At 41.4% G+C, this 16,616-nt stretch overlaps 1 protein-coding gene across 3 annotated transcripts in view; it reads right to left on the reverse strand.

Moving 5' to 3' along the window:
• The window catches only part of LOC128703312 (facilitated trehalose transporter Tret1-like), a 50,273-nt gene extending 35,339 nt beyond the window's left edge, over positions 1 to 14,934 (reverse strand). The window contains exon 1 of one of the 3 annotated variants that reach the window (XM_053797926.2): positions 14,613 to 14,934. In XM_053797926.2, the coding sequence (XP_053653901.1) occupies positions 14,613 to 14,658 (46 nt within the window). In that variant the 5' untranslated portion in view covers positions 14,659 to 14,934. Of the gene's footprint in view, positions 1 to 9,358; positions 9,573 to 14,608 lie in introns of those variants that run through there. The other 2 variants (XM_053797928.2, XM_053797927.2) reach the window with 2 other exon arrangements.
• Between the last annotated feature and the right edge of the window lie 1,682 nt (positions 14,935 to 16,616).

The raw sequence follows: 16,616 nt of genomic DNA on the forward strand, positions 1-16,616 counted from the left end.
CCTTCAAAAAAAAAACACCATGAAACACCTCCGAATACTCCCAAAAAAACACTACTGATTACTACCAAATCACCACTGAATACTACCAATCACCGTCAAAATCACCAGAAACTAAGTTTAACATCACCATCTAACATCCTTTTTATAGAAATCCCCTCAAATCACTATAACCAAGAACTCCCTCCCCATTTGGCGCATAAAAAAAAAGCATGAACACAAACCTAATACGCAAACACTTAGTACATGATCACCATCAACTGAAAACATATCTTATACACACACATAATATAAGACAATCACCAACTACAATCACCCATGTTCACTTACCTCAAAATCACTAATATCACAGAAAACAATCATTTTTATAAACATTTCACACACACACACACACACACAAAAAAAAAAAAATCATATTTGACAATATCTAAGCGCACTCACCTCACTACCACCAACACACGATGTCTCACCTCACAGGACCGACGAGCTCACCTCCAGTGACGTCACACTCCCATTGTGTTACTTGGTGGTTGGTAACATCACACCTAACCCCCCTTGTTTCAACCTGTTGTACCCTACATTATCTAAGAACACTATATCCAAGACGATTACCAGATTTTATGATCCCCAACACCAAGATCACAGAAAACACACATTTTTATAATTATTCACACAAAAATCACGATCACCAATTCCATATCATGTTTACCGTCATCTATCAACACTAATCACCAAGATCACCAAAAAAAAAATCTAAGATCATGCATCTCAAAACTACTATGATCACTGAAAACACTTATTTTTTAAACATTCGCACAAAAATAAGACATACACAAAAATACCACAACACTTCCACCAACATCTATAACATAACATGAGCACTATAACATATCACTATCACAAAAAAAATAATACACAAACACCCACATATTATACATTTCAATTGGAAATTTAAGACATGAGACATACACACCAAATCTAAGACATTCACCTCCAACTAAGACATACACATCACCCCTAAAACTTCCTTCCTTATTCATTCCGTATATCTCCTAGAGCTGTTTTAACCCCGACGGTTCCACCACGACGTAGGAGCCAGAGTGTAGTAGGTGGTGTTGGAGTGGTGATGGTTCCTCTGGCTCCTACGTCGTGATGGAACCGTCGGGGTTAAAACAGCTCTAGGAGATATACGGAATGAATAAGGAAGGAAGTTTTAGGGGTGATGTGTATGTCTTAGTTGGAGGTGAATGTCTTAGATTTGGTGTGTATGTCTCATGTCTTAAATTTCCAATTGAAATGTATAATATGTGGGTGTTTGTGTATTATTTTTTTTGTGATAGTGATATGTTATAGTGCTCATGTTATGTTATAGATGTTGGTGGAAGTGTTGTGGTATTTTTGTGTATGTCTTATTTTTGTGCGAATGTTTAAAAAATAAGTGTTTTCAGTGATCATAGTAGTTTTGAGATGCATGATCTTAGATTTTTTTTTTGGTGATCTTGGTGATTAGTGTTGATAGATGACGGTAAACATGATATGGAATTGGTGATCGTGATTTTTGTGTGAATAATTATAAAAATGTGTGTTTTCTGTGATCTTGGTGTTGGGGATCATAAAATCTGGTAATCGTCTTGGATATAGTGTTCTTAGATAATGTAGGGTACAACAGGTTGAAACAAGGGGGGTTAGGTGTGATGTTACCAACCACCAAGTAACACAATGGGAGTGTGACGTCACTGGAGGTGAGCTCGTCGGTCCTGTGAGGTGAGACATCGTGTGTTGGTGGTAGTGAGGTGAGTGCGCTTAGATATTGTCAAATATGATTTTTTTTTTTTGTGTGTGTGTGTGTGTGTGAAATGTTTATAAAAATGATTGTTTTCTGTGATATTAGTGATTTTGAGGTAAGTGAACATGGGTGATTGTAGTTGGTGATTGTCTTATATTATGTGTGTGTATAAGATATGTTTTCAGTTGATGGTGATCATGTACTAAGTGTTTGCGTATTAGGTTTGTGTTCATGCTTTTTTTTTATGCGCCAAATGGGGAGGGAGTTCTTGGTTATAGTGATTTGAGGGGATTTCTATAAAAAGGATGTTAGATGGTGATGTTAAACTTAGTTTCTGGTGATTTTGACGGTGATTGGTAGTATTCAGTGGTGATTTGGTAGTAATCAGTAGTGTTTTTTTGGGAGTATTCGGAGGTGTTTCATGGTGTTTTTTTGAAGGTGTTCAAATGATGTGCAGAGCATTTTTTGAAGAAGATCAGTGGTGTTCAGAGTTGGTTCAAAGTTAGTCAGTGTTTAGGTTAGGTTAGGATAGGTTAGGTTAGGATAAGTTAGGTTAGGTTAGCTTAGGATAAGTTAGGTTAGGTTAGGTTAGGTTAGGTTAGGATAGGTTAGGTTAGGTTAGGTTGGGACAGGTTAGGATAGGTTAGGTTAGGTTAGGTTAGGTTCGGTAGGTTAGGTAAGGTTAGGTTAGGTTAAGTTAGGTAGTATTCGAGGTGTTTGATGGAGTTAGGTTAGGTTAGGATAGGTTAGGTTAGGTTAGGATAGAGGTGTTTGATGGAGTTAGGTTGGGTTAGGTTAGGTTAGGTTAGGTTAGGATAGAGGTGATTGATGGAGTTAGGTTAGGTTCGGTTAGGTGAGGTTAGGTTAGGTTAGGAATTAGGTTAGGTTAGGTTAGGTTAGGATAGACAGTTGGTCTGGAAAGAGATGATTTTCTACCTTGGATGTTACCCGCATTACATGGCGCCTGTCTGTCCTGAGTTGACGCAGGTGTTATGTTCTACCTTGGGTGTGAAGCGCATTACACCATGTGTTGGGGTGACCCACAATGAGTCTCTCAGAGCGAGGACAGTGCTTCTATTCGGAAATCGAGTAAATATTTCTACCATTGAGTGTGTTTTACCAACAAGAAAATAATGTTCGATTTTACGATAAAGTTTTCAAAACTAATTTGGAAATATCCAAAAATGGAGTCGTTCAAAGTAATTCTGGAGTACTCTAATGTATTTTGGAAGTGTTCCAATATATTTTAGGTTAGGTTAGGATAGGTTCGGCTAGGTTAGGTTAGGTAAGGTTAAGATAGGTTAGGTTAGGTTAGGTTAGGGTAGGTTAGGTTAGGTTAGGTTAAGTTAGGTTAGGCTAGGTTAGGTTAGGTTAGGTTGGGTTAGGTTAAGTTAGGTTAGGTTAGGTTAGGCTAGGTTAGGTTAGGTTAGGTTAGGTTAGGTTAGGTTAGGTTAGGCTAGGTTAGGTTAGGTTAGGATAATTTAGGTAAGGTTAGGTTAGGTTAGGCTAGGTTAGGATAAGTTAGGTTAGGTTAGGTTAGGTTAGGTTAGGTTAGGTTAGGTTAGGTTAGGATAAGTTAGGTTAGGTTAGGCTAGGTTAGGGATGTGTGTGTGTGTGTGTCTGTGTGTGTGTGTGGGGGATGTGGGATGTGGGTGATGTGGGATGTGGGTGTTGTTGTCGAACTAGAGATACCGAAAAGACGTTATAAGTGGGTTGTTTTTGTGACTTTTTCTGATGTAGTGTGGCCCCTTATTAACTTTAATGAACTAAAAGGGTTAAAACGAGAAAAAAATGGGGGGTGTGGGTGTTGTGACTTTCTGATGAAATTAGATAAAACGAGAAAAAATTGTGGGTGTTGTGGGTTGTGGGTGTTGTGGGATGTGGGTGTTGATCTTAGTTTATGGTGATTTTGGTGGTGTTTTGAGTGTATTCAGTGGTGTTTTAGTATTCAGTGGTGTATTTGGGAGTACTCAAATGGTGTTTTTGGAAGTGTTTCAGTGTTGTTTGGAAATGTTCAAAGGTGTTCAAAGGTGTTTTGAGTGTGTTCAAATGTTGTTTTTTTTTTTGAAGGTGATCAAGGGTGTTCAAGGGTGTTTTGAAGGTGTTCGAAGGTGTTTTGAGGTTATTCAAAGGTGTTTTGAGTGTGTTCAAATGATTATGAGAGTGTTTTGAATGTGTTCAAAGGTGTTTTGAAGGTGTTCAAAGGTGTTTTGAAGGTGTTGAAGGGTGTTTTGAGTGTGTTCAAGGGTGTTTGAAGGTGTTGAAGGGTGTTTTGATTGAATTCAGCGGTGTTTTAGTAGTAATCAGTGGTGTAATTGGGAGTACTCAAATGGTGTTTTTGGAAGTGTTTCAGTGTTGATTGGAAATGTTCAAAGGTGTTTTTGAAAAGTGTTCAAGAGTGTTTTGAAGGTGTTCAAGGGTGTTTGAAGGTGTTGAAGGGTGTTTTGATTGAATTCAGCGGTGTTTTAGTAGTAATCAGTGGTGTAATTGGGAGTACTCAAATAGTGTTTTGGAAATGTTCATGGGTGTTGTGGGATGTGGGTGTTGTGGGTGTTGTTGTCGAACTAGAGATACCGAAAAAAAAATGTTATAAGTGGGTTGTTGTTGGGACTTTTTCTGATGTAGTGTGTCCCCTTATTAACTTTAATGAACTAAAAGGGTTAAAACGAGAAAAAAATGGGGGGTGTGGGTGTTGTGACTTTCTGATGAAATTAGATAAAACGAGAAAAAATTGTGGGTGTTGTGGGTTGTGGGTGTTGTGGGATGTGGGTGTTGATCTTAGTTTATGGTGATTTTGGTGGTGTTTTGAGTGTATTCAGTGGTGTTTTAGTATTCAGTGGTGTATTTGGGAGTACTCAAATGGTGTTTTTGGAAGTGTTTCAGTGTTGTTTGGAAATGTTCAAAGGTGTTCAAAGGTGTTTTGAGTGTGTTCAAATGTTGTTTTTTTGAAGGTGTTCAAAGGTGTTCAAAGGTGTTTTGAAGGTGTTGAAGGGTGTTTTGATTGAATTCAGCGGTGTTTTAGTAGTATTCAGTGGTGTAATTGGGAGTACTCAAATTGTGTTTTTTTGGAAGTGTTTCAGTGTTGATTGGAAATGTTCAAAGGTGTTTTTGAAGGTGTCAAAGGTGTTTTGAAGGTGTTCAAAGGTGTTTTGAAGGTGTTGAAGGGTGTTTTGATTGAATTCAGCGGTGTTTTAGTAGTATTCAGTGGTGTAATTGGGAGTACTCAAATTGTGTTTTTTGGAAGTGTTTCAGTGTTGATTGGAAATGTTCAAAGGTGATTTTGAAGGTGTTCAAGAGTGTTTTGAAGGTGTTCAAGGGTGTTTGAAGGTGTTGAAGGGTGTTTTGATTGAATTCAGTGGTGTTTTAGTAGTAATCAGTGGTGTAATTGGGAGTACTCAAATAGTGTTTTGGAAATGTTCGTGGGTGTTGTGGGATGTGGGTGTTGTTGTCGAACTAGAGATACCGAAAAAAGATGTTATAAGTGGGTTGTTGTTGGGACTTTTTCTGATGAAATTAGCTAAAACGAGAAAAAATTGTGGGTTGTGGATGTTGTTGTTGTGACTTTCTGATGTACTGTGTCCCCTTATTAACTTTAATGAACTAAAAGGGTTAAAACGAGAAAAATTGTGGGTGTTGTGGGGTGTGTGTGTGCGTGTGTGTTAGGTGTCATAGAGTTTTTTTTTTTGTGAAAATCTTGGTTACAGTGATGACATTAGTTAAAACGAGTAAAATTTGTTGGTAATTGATGAGGGTAGTGTAGTCGAATTAGAGTTACCGAAAAAAGATGATATAAGTGGGTTGTGATGAAATTAGTTTAAAACGATATTCAAAGGTGTTTTGAAGGTGTTCAAGGGTGTTTATGTGAGTATTCAAATGATTATGAGAGTACTTTGGGGGTGTTCAAAGTAAAGTGTTTGAGTTAGTTTTTGTGACTTTTTTCTGATGTATTGTGTCCCCTTAATAACTTTAATGAACTAAAAGGGTAAAAACGAGAAAATGCCTAGTCTGGAGACTGAGGGGATGAGTTGTAATTTAATGAAATGTGTAAGTGCAGATAAATTAGAGATGTCAAATCTTATTTGGGAGTACTCAAATAGTGTTTTGGAAATGTTCAAAGGTGTTCAAAGGTGTTTTGAGTGTGTTCAAATGTTGTTTTTGAGAGTGTTCAAGGGTGTTTTGAAGGTGTTCAAGGGTGTTTTGAAGGTGTTCAAAGGTGTTTTGAGGTTATTCAAAGGTGTTTTGAAGGTGTTCAAGGGTGTTTATGTGAGTATTCAAAGGTGTTTTTTGAAGGTGTACAAATGATTAAGAGAGTACTTATGAAGGTGTTCAAATGATGTGCAAGAGTACTTATGAAGGTGTTCTGGGAGTATTCAGAGATGATTTGGGGGTGTTCGAATGATGTTTTTGGAGTATTTCAGTGTTGTTTGGAAATGTATAAAGGTATTTTTTGTGAGTATTCAAATGATTTATGAGAGTGTTTTGAAGATGTTCAAAGTAAAAGTGCGTATTTAACTTCGTAATATGTAAAATTGTGAGTAGTGAATTTAACGAAAGTGGATGTAAGCGATGTGGTGACTTTCTGATGCATGTGTCCCCTTATTAACTTTAATGAACTAAAAGGGTTAAAACGAGAAAAATTGGGGGTTATGAGTGAAAATTGTGAGGTGTTGGTTGGAGTGTGAGGGTTCGGGAGGGTGGGGAGGAGGTTACTTCGTGGGGGGAGTGACCTGAGATGAAATATGTCTAGACTTGTGTTGTAAAGAAATTGTGAGTATTAACGAAAAAATGTGCCTTTCTGATGTACTGTGTCCCCTTATTAACTAAAAGGGTAGACAAGATTCAGCCTGTGTGCGCGTGACGTCACTACTATGTTCCCTTATTATCTTGAATGAACTAAAAGGACCGACCTGATTCAACCTGTGTGCTGGGTCAACACGTGACGTCACTGACCGCCGAGTAAACACCCTTCATTAGACCTGTAGTAAGCATGCCCCCATAGGAGGAGTCTATTTTGAATGCTTACCCCCAGAGGGGGGATTCCAAAAACTTTGATCCGAGGAATTTCGAAAACCCCATAGGGGGGAATCCAAAAAACTTGATCCAAGGAGATGGAGAATTTCGAAAACCCCATAGGGAGGAATCCAAAAAACTTGATCCGAGGAGATGGAGAATTTCGAAAACCCCATAGGGGGGAATCCAAAAAAACTTGTATTATCGAGAAATTTTTTGGGTTGGGGGGTGAAAGTGTGAGGGGGATCCGAGGAAGTGGAGACTTTCGAAACCCCCATAGGGGGGAATCCAAAAACTTGGTAATATCGAGAAATTTTGGGATGGGGGTGAAAGTGGGAGGGGGAACCTCAAAAATTTGATCTGAGGAGATGGAGAGCACAAGAAAATGAAATTCAAAAAAAATTCGAAAAAAAATCGGAAAAAAATCGGGGCGTGGGGGCGATCCGGATGACGCTGCAGAAGGCGCAGCAGAAGGCGCGGGCGGGGGTCGCGAAGGGCGCGGGCGGGCGCGCGGGCGGGGCGGGGCGCGCGGGCGGGCGCGCGGGCGGGCGCGCGGGCGCGCGGCGCGACGGCGGGGTCGCGAAGGGGGGGGGGGGTATTGGTTGGGGGGGGGTCAAGGGTGAGGTAGTCTCGAGGGCGAGGTCATGGTCAAAACCGGAAGTAACACCTAGGTGTGAAAAGGTGACCCTCCAGCTGCTGGTCCTAGACCGGAAGGGTGCGCTCAGTGGAAGGCCCAAACCGGAAGGGTGCGCTCAGTGGAAATTTTCACTACTTATATATATATATATATATATATATATATATATATATATATATATATATATATATATATATATTATATATATATATATATATATATATATATATATATATATATATATATATATATAGATAGATATATATATATATATATATATTGAATCAACTATTATAACTTCTGCTCATATACTGGTGAGTTTGTTAGCAGAGTTTAAAGCCTGTCAACTACACGATGATGATGAAGGCTGCATATAACCTGCGCCCCATCAGTCAAGAATAATTTAATGCCTAAAATAGGGATTAAGTGAACACTCACTGTATACACGAGAAGGGATACACACCTGAGAAACGTTGTCTCTCAGTAAAGATTTCCATTCTGTCAGTGTGTTTGTATCAGATTATAGGATTTACAACTTTATTCACGGTGTTGTTACTCTTTATAAGTATTTAATGCTACACCTTATAAATAATTTTTAATATATAACTCCTTCAGAAACAGAATTCTTCCGCAGTAAGCCATGCGTGCCGTAAGAGGCGACTAAAATGCCGGGAGCAAGGAGTTAGTAACCCCTTCTCCTGTATATATTACTAAATTTAAGAAGAGAAATTTTCGTTTTTCTTTTTTGGGTCACCCTGCCTCGGTGGGATGCGGCCAGTTTGTTGAAAAGAAAAACTTCTTCAGAATTCTTGAATAAACATTAAATTTGAACGTATTATTATTTTAATTATTATTATTTTTTTATTATTTTTTACTATATTATTATTATTATTATTATTATTATTATTATTATTATTATTATTATTATTATTATTATTATTATTATTATTATCATTGTAGTAAAAAACCAAACTCTGACACACAATAAAATATGTTGGATACTCACCCTGTAACCTCAGGTTCTAACACATTATATGCCATATCAAGACCATCTTAGAGTTCGAGTCCATATTGTACAATATTGGTTATAACTAACCATAATTTTTAAAGGGGTGGACCGGTAAGCCAGCGGAAGGCCTCGGTCAGATGACCAAAAGCTCCAACGGCGGGTCATCATCTGACTAAGACCCGCGTCAGGAAACACACTTGTCCTGTTTCCTGACGAACCTTACCTAACCTAACCTTCGAGTCCATACCTCATAAAGGATGTGAAAAAAAAACTAAAAAATCAGAATTTCGCTAGGCAACTACTTCCCAGAGCTCAAAGGACTGAATTATGAGAGACTGAAGAACTTGTTCTTGGTGACAGTGAATAGAAGGACCAGTGAGGAGTTGCTACTGACTTACAAACATTCGAAGAGGACTTGACAGGAATAGACTGTTCCAGAGGCAAGTAACAGGTACACGAGGGTACAGATGGAAGCTAAAGACATGGATGAATAAAACAGATGTTTACTAACATGTATGTTATTCATTTAGCCTGGGAACTAGCACCTGTGTTAGGTTGCCACGAGTGCACAGGTATCACCAATTAAACGACTCGTGAACCACAACATCCCACTCTTCTTTCAAAGTGCAGGCATTATATATCTCACCTTTCGGCTAACCGGTTTCCTGTAACCTTTGGAAGACATCACCTTCCTCACACTCCAACACCAACTACACTGACAGTTTTTTTGGGTCTCCATTTCGACATTACAGCCTAATTCCCCAATGGAATTAAGTCAAGGACCACAATGGAAATAAGTAACTTTGACTTTGGGTTTTCCTGGGTAATCTACACATATGCTGCAGTATATGATAATTTATGTAACTATAGTTATGTGGACCTATACTTAAATCATACAGTATGCTGTCTGGAGACTTACCTATATGATTCAAGTCAACACATTCATGGGTTGTGCTGGACATCCTGTCAGATGCTGAATAATATCCTGCTGTTTAAACTTTCAATGTATTAGACGAACCCGCTAATCTGAGTCAGTGTTGAATAACAAAGCGTAACATTTACTCGAGAAGATGACCACTCTGAGGACTCAGAAGAGTCAGTGAGCGTCACTCTCACCACTTCAGTGTCTTCTGACTTACTGAGTACTATAATATTCCATCACAAAGAAAACGGGGGTTAACCTGTTTAACAGTATGAGTTTACCGATAATACGAGTTTACCCATAACATGAGTTTACCAATAACGTGAGTTTACCAATAATGTGAGTTGACCAGTAATGTGAGTTTACCAATAATATGATTTAGAAAAACACGTAAGCAAACACTATGACATATTTATTAGAAAACGTTTCGGTCCTGAGACCTTGATCACTTCTAACATACAGAGGTAGAAAGACATTATATATAGGCAGAGAGTGAGGTGTGAGTGATGCATGGTGACCTGAAGAATGTCATGTTGGGATGAGGACGGGTAGACGATGAGATCATGTGGTGTTGCTTAGCCTGCATGAGTATCATGTATGCTAATATTTTAGAAATTTTGTGGTTTCCAGTGTTACGTTCTATTGTGTCGGTGGCGGCGATTAGCGAGGCTTCTAGGCACCGTCGGCATCTGAGGTCTGGTTGGGTGAGAATGAGTTGTGCCTCATCCCAGTTCATCATATGCCCCGTGGAGTCTCTGTGGAGGACACATGCGTAACTTAAATCGTCTCTGTTACAGGCACTTCGATGCTCGTTCAGGCAGACCGCAAGATCTCTGCCTGTCTTGCCTACATATTTCTTGGGACAGAATCCACAGGGGATGGTGTAGACGCCTGCTGTGGAAGTTAGAAATGTGGGGCTGCGTTTCGTATTGAGGCCTTTGATAGATGATGTCTTTATGGTGGAAACGTTGATGTCACTCATAGCAAGTGCCCGGCGAGTATTCGTGGCAACATCACCACATGGGAGCACTATGAACTGCTTAGAGGATTGTTCCATGGGCGGTTTGTTGAGGATAGCTTGTGCCTTGATTCTGCAATCACGGATGAAGAAAGATGGAAACTGAAGACATGTAATGGCTTGTGTTATGTAAATACACTCTTCTTCAAGAAAACAAGGGCTTGGAGATGCGAAAAGCCCTCAAGAAGAAGCCAATGAGGACTCCTCTTTTAGTGCGGGTGTCTTGGTGTGAATAAAAATGTACAAGATCGTCCTTGTTGGTAGGTTTTCTATACACTTTGAAGAGAAGTTTGTCACTGTCGGGAGATCTGCACAGGAGGACGTAAAGGAAAGGAAGTTTGCCATCCTTTTCGAGTTCAAGTGTAAACTTTATTGATGATTCGGCTGCATTGATCTTGTTGAGAAGGGCCTGGATATTGAGACGTCTCAGATAGAAAACCAATATATCATCAACGAATCTTAGCCAGGTAACGGTGTTGGGAATGAGGGTGCTGAATTTCTCTGTCTCTAGGTTTTCCATGAAGAGGTTGGCAAGCACAGCACTGAGCGGGCTGCCCATTGCCATCCCAAAGCACTGTTTGTAACAGTTGTCCTGATACTTGAAGAAGTTGAAATTAACACAAAGATCCACTAGACTGATGAAATCTAGAAGAGGTAAAGGGAGGTCGTGGTTTTCAGTGAGCCTCTGTCTCAGAATGTTGATTGCAGCGTCAGTAGGAACGTTGGTAAAGAGGGCTGTGACATCGAAGGAAGCCATGCTTTTGTTTTTGACATTCAGGTTGGAAATTCGAGAGAGAAGGTCACCTGAGTGTTTGAGGTGGGCTTGACTGATGGTGGCCAGAAGTGCTGAAAGGTATTTGGCAAGGTGGCGGCTAATCTGTGAGGTGCACTTTCTATTCCCGAAGTGATAGGACGTAGTGGGATGCCAGGCTTGTGTGTCTTAGGAAGGCCATACAGGCGTGCTGGTTTCGGTTTACCAGGTAAAAGTTTAAGTAGTTTTTTACCTTGTTCTGGTAACAGTTATGAAGGGATTCAGGGAAACCGACAGGCCGGACTTGAGTCCTGGAGATGGGAAGTTCTTGCTTGGATGCCAATTTTAATAATGGTGTATATGTCGGGCCGAATAGGTAAAACTGGACAATTAGCAAGAGCTCATTTAAAATTAAGTCCTTTCTAAAATTTCCTCTTATAGGTTTAAAGAAATATTTTTTTATTTATGTTAATGTAAATATTAATAATTTTGTACCGAAAGAACGTTAGAAAACTTACTTAACCTTATTATAACAAGCGCCATTTAATTTAGCTTAATCCAGATAAATATATTTTAGACAAATTTACAATAATTTAATAATAAACAAATACAATGAAATACATTTTTTCTTTAGGTTCAGAATGATTGCGTAATTATTGCACACACAATTTTTTTCTTGTACGTGTGTGTTGATCGAATGTTAAGTAGACGCAACTTTTTCACATACAGTCCCATAAATTCTAAACATGGTGAACATTTCCTCCTGAACGGGGCTGCCAGACGCAGCATATTGGACATTGGTTACTTAGTACCTGGTACCTGGGACAGTGCCAGGCAGAGTAATCCAGCGGTCACTGAACTGAGCGTAGAGCTGACTTGTAGCTGCTTACGCTGCGTGTGGCGAATGACACTTGACCAGCCCTGGGAATGACACTTGACCAGCTCTGGGAATGACACTTGACCAGCTCTGGGAATGACACTTGACCAGCTCTGGGAATGACACTTGACCAGCTCTGGGAATGACACTTGACCAGCTCTGGGAATGACACTTGACCAGCTCTGGGAATGACACTGGACCAGCTCTGGGAATGACACTTGACAAGCCCTGGGAATGACACTTGACCAGCCCTGGGAATGACACTTGACAAGCCCTGGGAATGACACTTGACCAGCTATGGGAATAACACCTGACCAGCCCTGGGAATGACACTTGACCAGCCCTGGGAATGACACTTGACCAGCTCTGGGAATGACACTTGACTAGCCCTGAGAATGACACTTGACCAGCCCTGGGAATGACACTTGACCAGCCCTGGGAATGACACTTGACCAGCTATGGGAATGACACTTGACCAGCTCTGGGAATGACACTTGACCAGCTATGGGAATGACACTTGACCAGCCCTGGGAATGACACTTGACCAGCCCTGGGAATGACACCTGACCAGCCCTGGGAATGACACTTGACAAGCCCTGGGAATGACACTTGACCAGTCCTGGGAATAACACCTGACCAGCCCTGGGAATGACACTTGACCAGCTCTGGGAATGACACTTGACTAACCCTGAGAATGACACTTGACCAGCCCTGGGAATGACACTTGACCAGCCCTGGGAATGACACTTGACCAGCTATGGGAATGACACTTGACCAGCTATGGGAATGACACTTGACCAGCCCTGGGAATGACACTTGACCAACCCTGGGAATGACACTTGACCAGCTCTGGGAATGACACCTGACCAGCTCTGGGAATGACACTTGACCAGCTCTGGGAATGACACTTGACTAGCCCTGGGAATGACACTTGACCAGCTCTGGGAATGACACTTGACCAGCTCTGGGAATGACACTTGACAAGCTATGGGAATGACACTTGACCAACTCTGGGAATGACACTTGACCAGCTCTGGGAATGACACTTGACTAGCCCTGGGAATGACACTTGACCAGCTCTGGGAATGACACTTGACCAGCTCTGGGAATGACACTTGACTAGCCCTGGGAATGACACTTGACCAGCTCTGGGAATGACACTTGACCAGCTCTGGGAATGACACTTGACCAGCCCTGGGAATGACACTTGACCAGCCCTGGGAATGACACTTGACCAGCCCTGGGAATGACACTTGACCAGCCCTGGGAATGACACTTGACCAACCCTGGGAATGACACTTGACCAGCTCTGGGAATGACACTTGACCAGCTCTGGGAATGACACTTGACCAGCCCTGGGAATGACACCTGACCAGCCCTGGGAATGACACTTGACCAGCCCTGGGAATGACACTTGACCAGCTATGGGAATGACACTTGACCAGCTCTGGGAATGACACTTGACCATCTCTGAGAATGACACTTGACTAGCCCTGAGAATGACACTTGACCAGCCCTGGGAATGACACTTGACCAGTTCTGGGAATGACACTTGACCAGCTCTGAGAATGACACTTGACCAGCCCTGGGAATGACACTTGACCAGCCCTGGGAATGACACTTGACCAGCCCTGGGAATGACACTTGACCAGCCCTGGGAATGACACTTGACCAGTTCTGGGAATGACACTTGACCAGCTCTGGGAATGACACTTGACCGCTCCGGGAATCACACTTGACCAGCTCTGGGAATGACACTTGAGCAGCTATGGGAATGACACTTGACCAGCTCTGGGAATGACACCTGACCAGCCCTGGGAATGACACTTGACCAGCCCTGGGAATTACACTTGACCAGCCCTGGGAATGACACTTGACCAGCTATGGGAATGACACTTGACCAGACCTGGGAATGACACTTGACCAGCTCTGGGAATGACACTTGACCAGCTCTGGGAATGACCCTTGACCATCTCTGAGAATGACACTTGACCAGCCCTGGGAATGACACTTGACCAGCCCTGGGAATGACACTTGACCAGCCCTGGGAATGACACTTGACCAGTTCTGGGAATGACACTTGACCAGCTCTGGGAATGACACTTGACCGCTCCGGGAATCACACTTGACCAGCTCTGGGAATGACACTTGAGCAGCTATGGGAATGACACTTGACCAGCTCTGGGAATGACACTTGAGCAGCTATGGGAATGACACTTGACCAGCCCTGGGAATGACACTTGACCAGACCTGGGAATGACACTTGACCAGACCTGGGAATGACACTTGACCAGCTATGGGAATGACACTTGATCAGCTCTGGGAATGACACTTGACCAGCTATGGGAATGACACTTGACCAGCTCTGGAAATAACACTTGACCGCTCCGGGAATCACACTTGACCAGCTCTGGAAATAACACTTGACCAACTCTGGTAATGACACTTGACCAGCTCTGGGAATGACACTTGACCAGCTCTGGGAATGACTCCCTCAAGCTCTATACTAACATCATTGTACTTCTATTAAATCCCTACCAATGCTTCACAAGGTTATAGATTGTAATCTACTTAATAAACAAGGTGAGAAAATATACTTACATACCCCAAATCTTCTCTTCTTGAGGACACAGTGTGGCACCTAGAGACATCAACACAAGACACCCATTAACTTCTGTCCTGATAAATGAAGAGCGGCCGTCCTATCTGATTATCACAGAATGACTATAGGTGACACTCATTCAGCTAGTAATACCCACGAGGTGACAGCTCATTCCTCTAGTTTTGTACTCCAGCTTGATACTCTCACACACTCCGTCCCTGACTAGACGCTGAAACACACGTCAAGTTAGCGGTCGGGGAATTAGGAGCCTGGCCCCCGTGTGCTCCCACACGGGACTCATTCAGCCGTGTGTGTCCTACTTGGTGCTAGGTTCAAACGCACTGAGGGCGATTCAAACTTGGCAGGCTCAAGTGCCAACCCGGCCCTGCCTTTGGCAAAGGTGCCAATACTGGCAATAAGGAGAGCTAATTAAGCGCTCTTGACATGTGAGAATGTCAGTCACTATCCCATTCATAAATTCAATGTTCTCAGATTTGGTGAGACTTTAATTTCATATCTAAATACTGACCCATTGAAGATTTAGAATTGGCTAGGAAGGTGAGACATAGAATTCTATGCCTTCTCTCCCGAGGTAATGGGAAAGACAAAAAAAAAAAAAAAGCTTCCCCCCCCAACTTAGTAGAGAGGGGTAAGTGACCCCGGGGTCACATAGCCAACTTAAGGTTAGGTTAGGTAAGATTTTTCAGGAAACAAGACAAGTGTTTCTTGACGTGGGTCTCAGTCATATGATGACCCGCCTCCGGAGATTTTGGTAAGAGGTCGAAGGTATAAGAATAACCGGTGGAATAAACTCCACCACAACGGAGAGAGGACCAGAAAGGCTGTTCCAGGAGCCGGAGAAGACTGGAGAAATCTAACACAAGAGAGAATGCTATGCTCAGTATCCCTGATCTTGCTTTTCCCCCATTGTGAAAAATATTAATTTCCAGCTCGGCATTACTTAGTATTTTTATAATTAGTTTAGAAAGACAAGATGATGAATAAGACATTTGTGCAGTACTAAAACCTCTCTTCATATGCTACCGTTTCTCTGCAGGGGGGTCAACGCCCCCACGGCCCGGTCTGAGACCAGACCTCGTGGTGAATCAGGGTCTGTTCAACCAGGCTGTTATTGCTGGCCCCACGTAAACTGACGTAAGAACCACAGCCGGGCTGATCAGGTATACTGACTTTAGGTATCTGTTTCATTACAATCCATGAAGCCTCAACAATCCCTTTTCTTAGTTAAATATCACAATAAACATAATGAGATCATTAATCCGTGACGTCAAACTTTGCTTCATAAACGAGCCAATCATATACAAGCTTTGACGTCAGTATGTATAAACAATAAATCTATAAATTCATATTTAAACATTCAGAGATTGTAAATAAATGAAACTGCTAAGTAAATTAAATTGCATCTTGATTTTCTGAGCATAAAATTCCAGAACTACTGAAAGTTAGCATTAAAATTAGTCAAACAGGTACACCTAGCTCTGCTGGGTGCGTGATTCTTGTAGGATTATGTGGTCCTGTGGGTTAGAGTGTCATGTGTGATTTTCGCTCACCATGGGGAGAGCCAAACCGACATGGGTTCGAATCCTCGGCTAGTCGCAGTGTTGTTACTGATTCAGTATCACCCGTTCGTGGTTCTATATATATATATATATATATGTACTTTCTTTTTGGGGATTTTCTTTCTTTTTGGGTGACCCTGCCTAGGTGGGAGACGGCCGACTTGTTATATATATATATATATATATATATATATATATATATATATATATATATATATATATATATATATATATATATATATATATATATATATATATATATATATATATAACAAAAAGGCACATTACCGTGACTGGAACAATACACAAAATGGTGTGACTTTGTAAATGGTCCAAGCCGGACCGAAACGTCGTCGTAAGCTCCTCTCTCGTATGTGCGGGTTGTGTGTATGTAATATAGACATTACCTACCAATACCCAATGGATG

Source organism: Cherax quadricarinatus, chromosome 15 (genome assembly GCF_038502225.1).
Source record: "Cherax quadricarinatus isolate ZL_2023a chromosome 15, ASM3850222v1, whole genome shotgun sequence".
Classification (NCBI taxonomy): domain Eukaryota; kingdom Metazoa; phylum Arthropoda; class Malacostraca; order Decapoda; family Parastacidae; genus Cherax; species Cherax quadricarinatus.